Source organism: Puccinia triticina, chromosome 17A, assembly GCF_026914185.1.
Source record: "Puccinia triticina chromosome 17A, complete sequence".
NCBI lineage: Eukaryota > Fungi > Basidiomycota > Pucciniomycetes > Pucciniales > Pucciniaceae > Puccinia > Puccinia triticina.
The window spans coordinates 3,796,810-3,812,689 of NC_070574.1; the positions used below are offsets into that span (position 1 = coordinate 3,796,810).

General features: G+C 47.9%; 2 protein-coding genes across 2 annotated transcripts; one reads left to right on the forward strand and one right to left on the reverse strand.

The window, feature by feature from the left end:
* Positions 1–2,758: 2,758 nt before the first annotated feature.
* Positions 2,759–7,995, forward strand: PtA15_17A361 (uncharacterized protein; the record flags this gene model as incomplete). Its single annotated transcript, XM_053164470.1, has 4 exons — positions 2,759–2,772; positions 5,030–5,295; positions 7,451–7,542; positions 7,921–7,995. The coding sequence occupies 4 exons, from the start codon at positions 2,759–2,761 to the stop codon at positions 7,993–7,995; spliced, it is 447 nt and encodes a 148-aa protein (XP_053028434.1).
* Positions 7,996–9,489: 1,494 nt separating this feature from the next.
* On the reverse strand, positions 9,490–10,031 carry PtA15_17A362 (uncharacterized protein; the record flags this gene model as incomplete). Its single annotated transcript, XM_053164471.1, has 2 exons — positions 9,490–9,951; positions 10,014–10,031. The coding sequence occupies 2 exons, from the start codon at positions 10,029–10,031 to the stop codon at positions 9,490–9,492; spliced, it is 480 nt and encodes a 159-aa protein (XP_053028435.1).
* Positions 10,032–15,880: the final 5,849 nt, after the last annotated feature.

Here is a 15,880-nt window from a genome sequence, read left to right on the forward strand (position 1 = left end):
GATCTACATATTTTTAGCCACATCGGTCAATGTGGAGCAATCATTTAGTTTTGGTCGGGATTATGTTTTGGCAAAGAGACACCAACTTGCACCTCAATCTTTGAGTAGAGGTATGACTGTTGCCTTCTACTCAAAGAACAACAAGATCAAACCGGGTACCTTGGCCGATTGGAAACAGGCACTTAAGAACGACAACAGGACTAATCTGAAGGCCAAGAGAAAGGTAATAGCTTTGGATGAAGAGGAATAGTTGTCATCAGCTTTGTAGATAGTTAGTCAATACTATTACATAGCTTTTTTTTATTAAAATGATATTTATTAAAAAAAAAGCGCGCAAAGTACCGCTGGTACCCGCCAGGCGGTGCCGGGTGCAGTACTTGGTCCCTACTTTGGGCAAAAAACGCAACCGGTACCCAGGTGTAAATTGTACCCGGGTCCAAATCGTTATTCTCTATGGAGCAGCGCTGGAGTAGCTCTGGAGCAGAAACCAAAGCTGCATCATGTCACTTGCCATCAAGTGACTATTTGTTTTTCCTGGTGTCCACTCAATTTTTGTCCAAAAGTCATTAGGTGGAAGGTATCTCCACTCAATTACTGCACACCCTAATCATAGAGTGGAGGGTGTCTCCACTTGAGGTCTAGTAAACACAAGTACGTGTAGAATCTTAGGGTATACCAAGCATCAAGTGGAGGTACCCTCCACTTAATTACCAGTGTGTATACCATGGAGTGGATCAAAGATAAAGCTTTGTTGAACATACGCGCAACATATTTGTAGCCTGAATCACACATGCTCACACGGCTGACATCATACAGTGTTCCCAAAAAAACATATGGCTTGGCACTCTCTAGAGAGTGCCACACATTCCCCCCTGGTTTTTGATAGTAATAACCCGTTGTGCTCTTGAGACGACTATAAACTATCACAATCTGAAACATATCTTGATTGTTCCTTTGATAGTTTTTATCAAAGAGGCCAGGTTTACCGGCTAATTCAGTCTTTGTAGACTAGTATCAATCCGCTATAATAGCGTAGACATAAATAAACACAAAATATTCCCTACTATATTCTTTTCCTTCTTCTCTATCTCTTTATTATAATTGTATCTAGTCCCTTTAGGTAATTCATATCCAGAATTACCTATTTATTTTGTCCAGCTAGCTCTCCGCGAGAGAGCACCAGCTGACACAGTCAACCAGTATGGAGCAGCCATTGACTGGGGCTACAACCCCTCTCAATGATCAGATTTACCAGTTCTCAAGAGGATTTGTAACTCCCTTCCCTGGCCAGTCAGTACTGGTCATCAAGGGAAGTTATGACACCTCTGGATGACCAGGTATTCTGGTCATTGGGAGAAGTTTTTATTCACCTTGATGATTGGTGATGTTGTATTAGCCAGGTTCAAGCTGGTGAATTTAACAATAATTTTATTGCATTTTATCAATAAAATTACAGAAATCTTTCAACCATCAGTAAAAATAATAAATTTTCAGTTTCAGAAGAATCTGACCAACTTAAACAAATTGCAGATTTTTAATGCTATATTGGATAAACATGAAGTGGTCTATTGCCGCTGGGGTGTCACTTGTGGGGTTCATGCCATGGAATGTCTTTCATTTGAAAATTCATACACAGCAGGCCAGATTTTCTGGTGAATTCTCCACACATCTCTATCAGCTCTCCCATTAGCCAACAAAAATTTTACCAGCAGCATGCATTCAGTGAAGTATTCAAGTCTGGATGGCATGACACTACAAAGTTAGGGCAGAAAAACAGAGGTTTTGACTTCTGATTAATTGCTCTTATGATGACAGAAATGTGTTACTCCTTCCTAAGGAGGTACAGTGGAGAGAAACTGGGGAGTAAATTCTGGTTAGGTTAGGGGAGGATGATCAGGTAAACCGATGCAGATGCAGAAAGTAGATTATTATAAACAGAAGCTCAATATACTTTCATCAGGAGGCATGCATGCATTCATAATTACTTAAAGATCAATCCATCATATGTGTGACTCAAGTTAGCATTCAGTTCAAAAAAGATTGCTGCTTACTTGCAATTTGATATTGAACTGAATTCAGACAAGAAGAATGATAAAATTACGGTCTGGCACTCTCTGGATAGTGCAACAGATTCCTCCCTGGTGAAAACCACAACAAATCAGGGAATAAACCCACAGCAGCTGCTGTGTTAGGACCAAGAACAATGAGGAGGCTGGGGAAATGAGAGAGAAGGGAAATGGCAAAAGAGTTTGCAAGGATGAGAAGAAATGAGGGAGGAGGGGAAAGGGTCTTAAGAAGGGAGGAGTTTGAGGAATGAGCAGGGATGGAGAAGGAAAACTGAACTCTGCATCTTGAGGATCTTGTAGTCTTGAGGCTTGAAGAGTGAAAGTGAAACTTGACTCTTGATGATCATCCTGGCAGCGGCAATGCTCCTGACTAGCTGGCCACAAGAGGGGCCACCACAACGGTTGCCTAGCTGAGACAATTTACTGCCTGGATAACAATCATCTCATAAAATTGGCATCAAATAGGTACCCCAGCTTCTCGGCATGCCTTTGCAGTCCTGACATGTTTTTTTCTCTTCTTGAACTCTGCGCTTCTAAAGTTGCAAACGGGCAAGTTGATGATACACTTTTGCGCGCTTTTGTTTTCAACCACGCTGTAGTTTTCACAAAACAAGGAATAAAAGGTAATAAAATCATGTGATTTAGTTCAAGAACAAATGTAGACTCTTTGTTTGGAATAATCCCATTTTCAAATGTTTATCAAAGGGTAGGCTATGGGTTTAGGGAAATCAGTCTTACTTCAAGGTGCTGTTGGCATGTGTGGTCTCTACATCTTTCTGCGTCTTTTGGCATTCAATTGCAGAAGATGTCAAATACTCAGTGGTGATTCCAAATTTGCTTGATAAATCCCTGGCATTTGGGATGTGCACCAGGAAAAAAAAGTATTGAGTTGATGGCAAGTGACATGACACAGCTTTGCTCTCAGCTCCAACACTGCTCCAATGCTGCTCCTCTCTACCAGCACATCTAGGGCTCACATGACAGGTTTCAGGATCAAAGCACTCCATGTGACAAAACCAGATGATTCTCAGCTTTGGCCCTGGCCCAGTTGATGCTCAGCTTTTATGGTGGCTGAGCTTATGCTCAGCTTTTATGGTGGCTGAGCTGATGCTCAGCTTTTGCCCTGGCCCAGCTGATGCTCAGCTTTGGCACCAGCCACCTGACAATCATCTTTGGCCCTGGCACAGCTGATGCTCAGCCTTGGCCTGATGCTCAGACTCAATGATCTTTATTTCATGTCCGAGGAGCAGACTTTAACCAGACAACTAGAGAGCCCCCCAGCAAGATCCAAAGGGGGGCCTGACCACAATAACAGGGGACAGGACAGGTGACAGGACAGGACAGGACAGGACAGGTAACAGGACAGAACAGGGGACAGGACAGAACTGGGGACAGAACAGAACAGGGTACTGGACAGGTAACTGAACAGGTGACATGGACAGAACAGGACAGGGGACAGGACAGGAACAGGGGACAGGAACAGGGGACAGGAACAGGAGGACCACTTGGTCAAACAGGACAGGACAGGATTAGACCACTTGGTCAGACAGTTAAACAGGGGCCACTAGGCCAGACAGATAATGTGAGCAGAAGATGAAGTCAGAATTCTGACACACCCGGGGAGTACCTCCACAGGGACATCACTTGGAACCCACAAGGATTCCACAATGAACCCGTGCAGCGGGCGGACCAGCGGCTCCTGGTCCACATGCCCACACGCTCACCACCAGTTTGATACGGGGGGGGGTATCCACGGGATCACCTTGACGAATCCACAAAAGCCTTGGGCTTTCCGTGGGCACAGCGAGGACTCCTTGTGATACAAACAAGAAACCCGGGCCACGGCAGCCCCACCATGAGTCAAATGGTCGGCTCCAAGTGGACCCTTGGTGGGTGTAACAACACCCTGAGCTTCACTGTGGTATCCACTTGTGGAGGAAGGGGCACCATACATACTAAATCCGTCGGATATCATGTCATAAAGTTGTACTGGCAGGGTCCCAAGCTGCTGCATTGCAATCACTTGGCCGTGCAATTTGAGAAAAAATAACAATCACAAAAAAGGAAATCATGCAGAGAGAGAGAGAGAGAGCAACAGAGTGAAAAAACAAGAATGAAGGATATCACAGAGGAAAAAGGCTGTCAGCAAAGGTGGGTAGTTACGTTGCCAATAACGGTAACGTAACGGTAACGTAAAAAATTTTCAGCCGTTATCGTTACCGTTATTTGTAACGGCAGTGCATTACGGTACCGCTGGAACGTGACAGAAAAATATTGGTGTTCGTTACGTTACTGGCGCCTGCGGAGCGCCATATAACGCCCGATAACGGCCAATTTTAGACCGTTACGCGTTATCTGGTGGATAACGCGCAGTAACAACCTCAAAAAAAGAGCCTGTTACGTTACGCACGAGGCATGCAAAGACCCCGTTACAAATAACGTAACGGGAAGCTGCGGGTAACAAGGGTAGTTACGTTACCCAAATTACGTGAATAACGTAACTTAACGTAACTACCCATTGCTGCTGTCAGCCCCCCAGGAAAGAAAAGAGCAAGACGCACAGCCAGCAGCAATCTTGGCTCGCCCCCCATCACAGCAGCACACACAATCTGGGCAGATATTTAAGACTTGTGTCAATATCTTCTACAGATAACAGGATCAGTCAGACTATCCTCACCACCTTTATGCGCAAAAAGTCCGTCAAATTAGACATTGCTATGAACGGTCAAGAAGCAGTGGATGAGTGGAGGACTGGGAGCTTCCATCTTGTCCTGGTCCGTAATCCATCCATCCTAATCTGGACATGCTTTGATTTTAACCTCAGAAGGATTTTTTTTCCGGACAATTGTAGATGGACTTGCAATTACCAGTGAAGGATGGGATTGAGGCAACAAAGGAGATCAGAGAAGACAAGCGGTTGGTGAATATTGATGCATTTCCAACCTGCCTGTCTCCGCCTCCAGCTTTTCCCTTCCCCCTCCCGCTGGAACTGGAACAGCTAACTTTACCGCCTTGGCGCCCGCATTCGGTCCTGGTCCCGGTGGCGAGAAACCTATTATGTCTATCACGGGCACTCTCGCTCAGGGGAAGGCTAAGAAAGTTGCTGACCATCTCCATCTGAGCTCCAATAAGGCCCGCAGAACTCAGTTGCGCGAAATGGCCCGGTTGGTCGAGCCTTCCTCGCTTCCCAACCCAAGCTCAAACCTCTGGACGCCCACAAAAAGTCTTTGTCAGCCAAGCAAAGCTCTTCGCGCTGGCGGAAGAGGTGTACGGCCGGAAAGTGGGTGGGGATGGATAAAATGTTTACCCATGTCCAGAAGAAGTTGATTGGCTGGCTGGGGGTGGTCGTCATTGGCAGGACTCCCCGGGCAAGCCAGACAAGGGCTGTGGGAGTGGGTAACGTTGGGCAGTGGTTGGCTGGGGGCTGCTGCTGCTGCTGGCTGGGTGTGTGATCCGGGAGTGCTGGAGGCAATGGTGCTGCTGGTTGAGTCGGGGGTAATCAGGGCTTACCTTGCCACAAGGGGACTTTGTTGTTTTTTTGCAAAGTAAACCTAACCGGGTGGAGCAGTTTGACAGTGATGAGACCCACAATGCACCATGGCCGCGCTACAAGCATGTGTATAAGCATAAGCGGAAAAACTGTGGAATCAGCATCACAGAAATTGAGAAGTGTGGCTTCCACGGCACACAAAAGCTACTCTGGTGGACTCCACCGCAAATAAATTGACTCGCTTGGAGTCCACTGAAGTTTTCTTGTTGGAGCAATGAGGATCCAATAACCCTGTCCATTTCCGATGGGGAGCCCACAATTGCCTGGGGCACAGTGAATTCCACATTGGTTTCACCCATTGGATCCACACTGCCTCACGGTAAGAAGTACCCCCGGTGTGTAGTTCTTGACTTTAGATTTCCATGGAGAGACTGTGACAATATTGAACATTCTATGCAAGGATAATCATTTTTTGCAAACTTAGTTTGAATTGCATGAAAAACTATTTGCTTACATGCCGTTTGAGTTACAGTAAGACAACACATTATCACCCAACCAGGCCCCGTTCTTTCTGCCCTGACGCACTGCTGCTACCAGTCCACGTGTGCCGCAGTCCAGCCCTGTCTTTTCCGCTCCAATCCAAAATCCGTGATCCACAATCTGTGCATTCTGGTCCGCGCGTGACTTTCCGTAAGCTTTCCTAGCATGCTTTTCTGACATCATCCTCAGTGCTTATGTCACCGGAAAGCACTCTTCCTGTGCCGCTCTGTGCATTCCCACCCGCGCTATCCCCGAGTGGACATTCTACCACGCTTGCCTATGTAAATAACCACATCTGCCCCAGTTTTGAAGTCCTGCCCCCAGGATCTTCCCACACACTCAACACCTCTCCCATACCCATCACCCATCCTTTCCCACCCATCACTCCCCATTCACCATGGTAGCTTGCAATCGTTGCACTAGACTTGGCCTCCCTTGCGTCTACTCCCGCGCCGGTCGCGCCTGTAACAACTGCCAAGATTCAAAACGCCGCTGCTCCACCTTCACACCCAAATCCGACAGCTCTCGCAGACACCGCGAATTGCAAAATCGTCCGCCGCCGTCTGGATCCCCAAGTTCTCTTGTGTGGAACGTTCCCTGTCCATTATCTTGGTCAGCTCCGGCACCAAGTCGCCCTCCGCACACGGTGAAGACCTCATGATGCCTCCACCCAAACAAGCCGACTGCTTGAGCGTCAAAGATTACGTCTGCAAAGCCCAGGTGTGGGCCAGTAAACACAGTGTCAACCAGCCTCTTGTCTACAAATGTCTCAAACGGCCCCAGGAGCCCGCATTGTCCTCCGCCGCTGGACCATCTTCAGCTGCTAGGCCATCTTTCATTGCTGGATTGAAGCGACCCTTGGAGGACTCTTCAGAGCAATCTCCAAAGCGTCCATGCCCCTCTGGTCCACAGACTCTAGGCCTTGCTGTCCGTCCGCGCGACCCAACGCCAATTGTTCTCTCCCCCGAGCTCCAGGTAAATAACTTTTCCGCTCTACTGGTTGTTTCATTGCTAACTTTGAACACTTTTCCGCTTCAGCCACCCCAACCAAGGACACCAAGATGGCACTGAATGAGCCGTCCAATACCCCTTCCGGCTTGCCGCCCAGCTCTCCCCGGACCATACCGCACACCAAAATTCTGCAAGCCAGAGCCGCCCGCGCCTCCTCAATCCATATGTTGGAGTCCACCAACCCGCCCTCCCCGCCGGCCAATGCTGGTTGAGGAGCGCCTCAACTCCTTGATCCGCCATGCGCTGCCGCCCGAGCCGTGTCTCCCGACTCTCCGCCTCCGCGCCCTCGAGCCGCGTCCGTGCCTACCCACCTGCCGCCTCCGCCCAAACGTACTACACAAAGGCGCAAACCAACAAGCACCCCAGCCTCACGCCCCCTTGAGGCGCCCAAGCGGCGAACTAGGCGGGTGGGAAAACATGCAGACGCCCGCTGGCGTCAGGATGACCTGTGCAATAGGGTGCCAACCCCAGCTCGCGGCACAGCCTGATGCCAGCCCAACCGTGACGCATGGCTGGCAACCCGCTGAGGCGCCCGGCTCGCGCCCTCAGCGGCACCTGCCAAGATCCCGCTCATCCTGACACCTTTTAGGCTTGGGCGGACAGGGGTGTATCACGGTGGCGCCACCGTGACTCCTGGTCACGCTGGCTTCCTGTAACGCCCACGTGGCGCATGTACTACTCGTGTCTGGTGGGCGCAGGGGCTTTTCCCGATTTGCCCGGGTGTGTACGCACCTTCCCTCAACTTCCAGAGTCTGTTCAGCGGCTGATCCTGGCTGATCTATCTCTTTCTACTGTTTCGGGTTTGGCGTTTAGGCCGTAGAAAAGCCTCTGGTCTCCTCTGGTCTTGGCAAGAGTCGGACACCTTCTGGTTGTTCCCCGCTAGACTGATCCATGTACATATTTATGTACGCATTTGGCAGTAGGTTTCAGCAGGTCCTACCATCCTAGCAGGTCTCGGGCTGTCTTGGGTGCGGGCAAGACTGATTTACTGCACAGGGTGTTTCATCTCAGTTTCTGCTGCCCATCAAAAAAACTACATACCCCCTAATTTGTTTGGTTAGCTTCTCACCACCTACCCAGTGTGCAAACCCGTCCCCAACTCTAGGTTCGGCAAAATCGGTGGACCGCTCACAATCTCTTGATTTTTTTTGTTTGCCCCACTGATCCAAGGTCCCATCTACCCAGGAGGGTAACCGACCCCCAATACAAGACCCTTCCCACAAAATCAGTGTAAGTTTCTCCAACTACATTTAACATTTCTTGCTAACCCCAACTGGCTGACATCTTGTTTATTATTTGTTGCCAGCCAACAATAAAACATCTAGGAAAGCTCTGAAATCAGATTGAACCCTGTTGAGATGGCCAATAAGCAGTAAAGTTTCTCTTCCACTTATGTCAAACTCACACAATCAGCACCACTAATTTCTTTTTGTTTGTTTGGTTTTTTTATCCCTAATGCTATGATGTGATATGTATGGGATCTTGATGTATTATTAATTTGGGGACCTTGAATTGATCATCATAGGAAAAAAAATATGTGCAGGCAGCAATAAAAAAAGAAGAACAAGCTGAATCGCGAGCGTAATGGGCGTGCAAAACTCATAGAGGGTCAGATTGGTCCGTTGGGAAGGAAGTTCTGGTGGCTCAACACGGATTTTCTTGAGATGAATTTGTATCCTACAGTTCCATTTGCGCTCTGGCAAGGGAAACTCATACCAACCCGCTGCCCAACATCTGTGGAGATTGCCGCAGCATACAAACTGATCAGCAACTTTTGTCTTTTCAACACTGGGTGGAACGTTGTCCGGGACCCAGAGGATGAAAACTCAATTATTGCTATCATCGAGTTCACAAAATTCAATGACTTATTGGACCAGGAGAAAGATGACCTCAACTTTATTTCCACCTTCCTACACAAATCAAAATCCTTTATCAATCCGATAGTTTGCGCAACACAAGCCTGGGTAGGACTAATGTGGGCGATTGGGTGGAGGAAATCCTCTGATAAGGATCAGATTATCGGGAAATACATCAAGAAGTTTGCACCAAGTCAAGCTGAGGAGTTTGACAAACCTTCAACCTCTCCAACAGGGTATTGGACAGCTTTTTAAACAACTTGCTGAGATTCCTTTTGGCTCCAATCACAAAATCATGAAAGAGAACAACCTTCTTTCCTTGGGTGCCCTGGAGTACGGCAAGAAGCTTGAAGAATCAGATTGTTCACCACATCTAACATTTACAACCGACGGTTTTTTCAATCCGCCACACAAGGATGATCAAGATGTTTCCTAATTTGCCTTTGTTTTATCTTTTCCCACAGTTTCTGAAGATGGCCAATTGGCTACTAGCTCTGATAATTATGATATTTCCTCTGGATCTTTTTTATTTCCTGATTACAAGTTTGGTATTAACTTCGATGGCCAGCATGGAATAGTTAAAATGATCAATAAAGCTTTTGATGTCCTCAGAGTCGCGTATGGCATCAGGGATTTCAGGGGGTGGATCGTCATCCGGTTCACTCTCTTCTGCATCTGCTGGAAGGTCTTGTCTAGATAATTGAGTCTTGCTCCACTCTTTGCGTTGGTCTTTCTTGAACCATTCGACAGCCTTCTCACGGTCCAACTTGAAGGCTTGGTTGAGTTTGTATGATTTGCAATGTTCAGTAACTTGTTCTGGTGCCTGGCGGCCTGGAGGGTGGTATGGTTTCCTTGCAACCTTTGGGGCGCCTTGCTGATATTTCTTGGGGGCTTGCTCAAATCTAGTGTTATGGTAGTTTAGTTCAGGACAGCCAACATATTCCTTGGTAGTGCCAAGCATCGTCAATTTGGCCTTGTGGAAGAGGGCCTGTCCCGCAAGTTGAAGGTCAGGTACTTCAATCCCTTTCAACATTGAAATTTCTCTCGCACATCCACACCGGTTGTCATGTGTAACTGGCAAGCAGAGAAAGCCTTCCATGAGTCAGCCAACCAACAGGAAGCAGAAATAATGATTGTATGGATGAAAAAGGGTTGGGGAACTAACCAATGCTGGGATTATTTTTGGGGAGGGTCGGTGAGTCTGGCTGGATTGTGGTTGGGTCTGGTTGAGCGCAGAGGGGGAGTTTGATAGGGGGGCATTTTTGCGGGGGAGCGGGTTGAGGGGTATGGGATTTTGAGAGAGGGAAGAACAGAGGGATTGAAAGAATATGGGCCCAGTGTCTGATTTTGTTGAGGTCTTTCCTTGGAATTTCAGACTTGCAGAACTGAAAGCTTTCTTGGCCTTGCTGTAGCTAAAGTAGCAAGAGTGAGGTCACATGTACTGGTGGCTAGTTAGGCTTCAAATTCAGTTTTGTGCGTGGGTCAATTCCAGTTAGCTTGCAAGCTAACTGTTGCTAAACATAGCACTTGCACCAGGAAAAAAAAGTAGTCACTTGGTGGCAAGTGACATGACACAGCTTTGTTTTCAACTCCAACACTGCTCCAATGCTGCTCCTCTCCAACAGAACATCTAGGGCTTGCATGACAGATGTCAGGATCAAAGCACTCAATGTGACAAAACCAGATGATGCTCAGCTTTGGCCCTGGCCCAGCTGATGCTCAGCTTTTACCCTGGCTCAGCTGATGCTCAGTTTTTTGCCCTGGCCCAGCTGATGCTCAGCTTTGGCACCGGCCACATGATGATCATTTTTGACCCTGGCACAGCTGATTCTCAGCCTTGGACGTGGCTCAGCTGATGCTTGGTTTTGGACCTAGCCTAGCTGATTTTCAGCTCTGGTCCTGTTCAAGCTAATTCCCATATTTTTCCCTGGCCTGGCTCAGCTGATACTCAGCAAGCTGAGCATCAGCTGGGACAGAACTAGGAAAAGGCTAAGCAAGGACTGGTACAAAGCTGAACATCAGCTGTGCCAGGACTGGTACAAAGCTGAACATCAGCTGTGCCAGGACTGGTACAAAGCTGAACATCAGCTGTGCCAGGACTAGTACAAAGCTGAGCATCAGCTAGGCAAGGACTGGTAATAATTTTTTATTCTGATTCTGAGAGTGAGCTGCGTGGAAAAGCTGAGTATGAGCTGAGCAAAAAAGCTGAGTATGAGCTGGGTACCAAAGCTGAGTATCAGCTGGAAAGAACTGATGATCATTTGGGCTCATCAAAAACTGAACAGGACCTCCTTGGTAAATTTTGGAAGTTGAGGAGACAGTTGAGAGATTGGGGTAGATAGTGGATAGATATTGGATAGATGTTGGGTAGCTGGCTGGAGCTGGTGTGATGTCACTTGTCATCAACTGACCATTTTATTTTCCTGGTGTTGTTAGCTCTAACTTAACCAAGTCCCTCTCTATATGGAGGGGGGACACTGTCCCACAGGTACCCTCCAAATGAGGGGATTATGAGCTAAGTCAATCCCACAGCCTGAGAGAATTTCAAAATGGAAATTTCCAACTTGTTGTAGCAGCACCATTTCTCATTGGGTGATTAGGTAGTAGGGAGACAAAAGATGCACAAGATCATGGAGAATCTTGCTAGATAGATTTCAATTTTTGGGAGGCCTTGAGGGGCACTCAAATTCCTTTGCTATGACACAATTGGGTGTGCTTCATAATGTATCACACATCTTGCACTGTAGACAATCCAAAACTATTGATATTACAAAGGATATTTCAGATTAAGTAGAAGTTTTGGGGTTACATGAGGATAGTACATAGATGAGGACAGCTGAGGTGGTCCCAGAAAATGAAAAGTAGAAGGAAACATGTCCAGAGATGAGTGAGTTTGATTATGAAAAACTGCCCACCAAAGTTGAAAGGTTGCTTTGCTCCCCTGAGGAGGGAACTAGCTAAGGTAGCGGGTAGCTGGATTTGGAGCTTGAAGCTGATTTAGCTTGGGCTTACTTAGATCATCCCGGTGCAGTTGAATTTGGTAGCTACAGTTGCGCAAGGCAATAAGCAGCACTGTTTTTTTGAGGGTCCGGACAGTTGGGGGGACAAAAATTTGTCTTTTGGGGCGCGTATTTCTTCCAAATTTTGGTTCCTTGAAAATGATAACTGGTAGGACACATCTCAGCTGCAAAAAGCAATGTCTTGTTTGATGTTTTCTCTCCATTTTTGGAGGTAATGAAAAGCTTGAAGAAGATTAAGATGATGCTGAGTGTTTTAGTTATAAATATATTTCTATTGGTAAATCTTTTAATTTGACAAGCTTGATGTAGAGATACAAGAGATACAAGTGGGAAGAGATACAAACATAGAATGGTAGAGTTTAATGAGGCGGAAGGCGCTGTTGAGACATGATACATAGTCAATAGTCCACTCAGGCCGTCCTGGAAAGCAGCATAGCAACCTGTTTGTGGTCGACTTCCTTGTCGGCAGCAGGGTGGGCCTGGTCGTGCTAATGGGGCGACCAATCTTTCTGTCAGCGGAGGAAGATGTGGAAAAGAGACGGGGTGCTGCTTACTGTGGACGAGTCCGCGCAAGCCTTCAGCATGCTGCGTGTCGCCTTCTCCAATGCAGCCGAAGAGCTGAATGATTCAAGTGCAAGTAAACCATCATCAGCCGGGCAAAAAGGTAAGAAACGGACAACCGGATTGGAAAGTCGGGGCGAGCTCGGATACTTACACATCTTTGGCTAGCACCCGGTCCTTGGGGCTGACAAGAGTCAATGTGCAGGCACCAACAGAAGCCTTGGAAAGGCTCTTCTCAGCCAATTGGCGAGCGGCACTGAAAATATGTTAAAGTGTTGATTAGCTTCTTGCGGATCGAGGATGGAGCGCTGATGGATGATAAATAGAATGAAGGATACATACCCAAGGCAATCCTGTGTCGAGAAACTGTGAGTCTCGCCGGTGTTGCTCTTGCAGGAGACTTGCTCGTCGTTAGCTCTGCGGAAGAGTAGGTCGGAGTCGAGCGAGATGGCGCGTCGGCTGACGCTGGTAGCCGAGTCGGCGGCCTTGGCGAAGAGCATGCCGTTGTAGAAGGGGCCCAAGAAGCTGTAGGCGGAGCAGCCGCCGTACAAGCCTGACATCCAGGGGCTGAGCCAACTGCCGACCCCCATCAATGGCATTCCCCAGCCCATGTACGAGTATGGAGACAGGCCGAAGCCGAGGCCGGCGAGCCACTTCGATTCAACATCGTCAGACTTCTTGCCGCCGGTGACCTCCTCGGCGCGAGTGACCGCAACGAAGACTGCGAGGATTGTGAGCAGGTATGCGAGGGAAACCATCTTGGGAATGCGGTAAGTGTGGGAGTGATTGGGGTAGGGAGGATTAGGGTAATGGGAGCTTTGTGATTATTGGGTGGAGGAAAGCTGTTGGAGTGACTCTTATGGATTGATTGGCAGGATGAGGGATGGCTTGAACACTCCAAACTGGCCCTTCTTATATCGCGGTGCCGCCGTGGAGCCTTGAGAGGTATCAACAGCATGAGCTCCTCGACCCGTCCATGACCACAGGCGATCTACGTCTACTGCTCATTGTAACCAGCTTGGGTGTTCCCACACCGTCTTCCTGACAGAATCTATGTTGTACTGGATGTTGAAGAAACTGTGGTAGCCAAGCAGCGAGCGCATGCTGTCCAGTGTTCCCAGCTCTCAACACGGAACACATCATGTCGGAGGGAGATTTGACCCAAGACGACACCCCTTCCACTATTGTAGTTGTGGTCGCTTGATTGAAACCGCAATGTCGTCACATATCTGCACTCCATCACAGGTGCATCACCCTCATGGACGCAAGAGAAAATGTATCGGGCTGGAGCGATGGCGCTGAAACAATCTAACTTAACTAAGTCCCTCTCTATGTGGAGGGGGGACGACAGGAGGCTCTTAGAAATCAAACTCATTCTCAGCTCAACACCGGCATCAGTTCACCTGAGGGTATGGCTGGAGCTCTATTGGGAGGGTCTTATTGACCCCAGTCAATTCCGTAGTGTTGAGCAAATTGAAAATGAACTACAAAACATTACTGTGAGAGCTTCAGTAGCTCACATTCTAAAATCTATGGTGAGTACATTGACATGTGGAATTTGCACTTACTTGAAACACAAGCGTTGATATTTTGATGATGATTTTAACAATCACCTTGAGCTAACACATTCCTCCAATTTTGCTCCCGTAGAATGCTTTTGTGACAATTGGAAGTGTGAGATATGATTTTTCTCTCATCCAATGCATATTTGCTTTTCTGATGGGTTTATAATTTTTGTAGGACCCTTGCAATGGTGAGCCACAACAGCCAAAGCGGGTGGAACTGGGATGGAGGTGGTGGCAAGAGACCGACTGGCGGGGGCTAGACAGAGGATGGTGGGAGGTCAAGTGTCCAAGATGAGCAAAGTCTGGGAGAGTGACATGTGGAAGAGCAGGCGGAGCTGGAGGACTAGTGCGTGAAAGTGTCAGATGTGCGGGATTGGGTGGGAACGGTGATGTGCGTGGAGGGAAGGACAGGAAAAGGGGGCTCAGGGATTTTTCTTCTCTTTTGGGGAATTCGATTATGCTATCATCTTACAGATTACTCATTATTGTACTTACAACTTACGGACATACCAGAGTATTAGAAGACATGTTCGTGACCTTATCTTTACTTTCAGAAGTTACTTGCGGATTCTGTGCTTAGGGAGTGCGGAGCTTTATTCACTTGCGGATTATTACACTATAGATCAGGCTCAGAGAGGAGCACTGAAGACTAGTGAAAAGTAGCAGTGCGGAGCCGAGTCACCGACAATCACACAGCCCGGACACTAATATTCTTGAAGAAGGCGGTTAGCAGACATTTCCACTGACTTTCCAGCTTTTATTCTCACACCGGAACAGATACACAGAGGCAGACAGCATTTTGCACAACAAAGGACAGATCGTCGTACCAGCAGAACCAGCACTGCGGACAGAGATATTGAAGAGCAAACACAGAAAAGCGGCGGGTCACCCAGGCCAATCTGGCACCCTTGCCCTGATCCGGCAGAGTTTTGTGTGGAACAGCCAGAAAAAGTTTGTCAATCAATACGTGGATGGATGTGATTCTTGCCAACGGTTTAAAGCCTTGACGCAACAGCCATTTGAGAAAGGTGGGGCTCACAGGCGGCTTGGGCATTGAAGGGGTGATAGTGTTATGAGCCGTAGCGCGGGCTCCGCAGTGCAGACTCACATGTACATAGACTACATGTACATGTCACAGACCATACTCAAGGTTTGAGAGGCTGGAGATCCAAGCCTCTTCCTCATCTTGCAATCTACCATCTTGGATCCAGAATCCCAGAACCCCAGACTCCAGACTCTATCTTGCTCTCCATAGAACAGACCATAACAAACTCACCTAGCACTGGGAGAGAATATAAGGGTCCAGGATTATCTGCCAGGCTAGGAAGGGCATGAAGGGGACAGTCTAAGTACTCATGGGTGAATGTGGCTTATGTAATCATATGAAGGGACACGTTGTGGAACTCCTACCGTGCCAGGCAGTAGGCACAGCGTTGAGGGGATGGTGCTGAGTGAGCTGCCCTTGTGGTTGGTCCGGCAAATGAGATGAGGATCAAAATTTGATGGTGTTGGGGGTGGATTTTTGAGAGACAACGGGGATGGAATACCCTCAGCGGGTTTGGTGGATGAAAAGATGAGAGAAGAATCGGGAAAGGATATTGGGGATGATCAAGATGATTGAGACAAAGGGGATGGAATACCCTCAGTGGGTTTGGTGGATGAAAAGATGAGAGAAGAATCAGGAAAGGATGCCGGGGATACTGCCGGTGATGATCAAGGTGATTTGGATACGGGCCACTTGGCCAAGGATCAGGAAAGTGCTGGGGATACT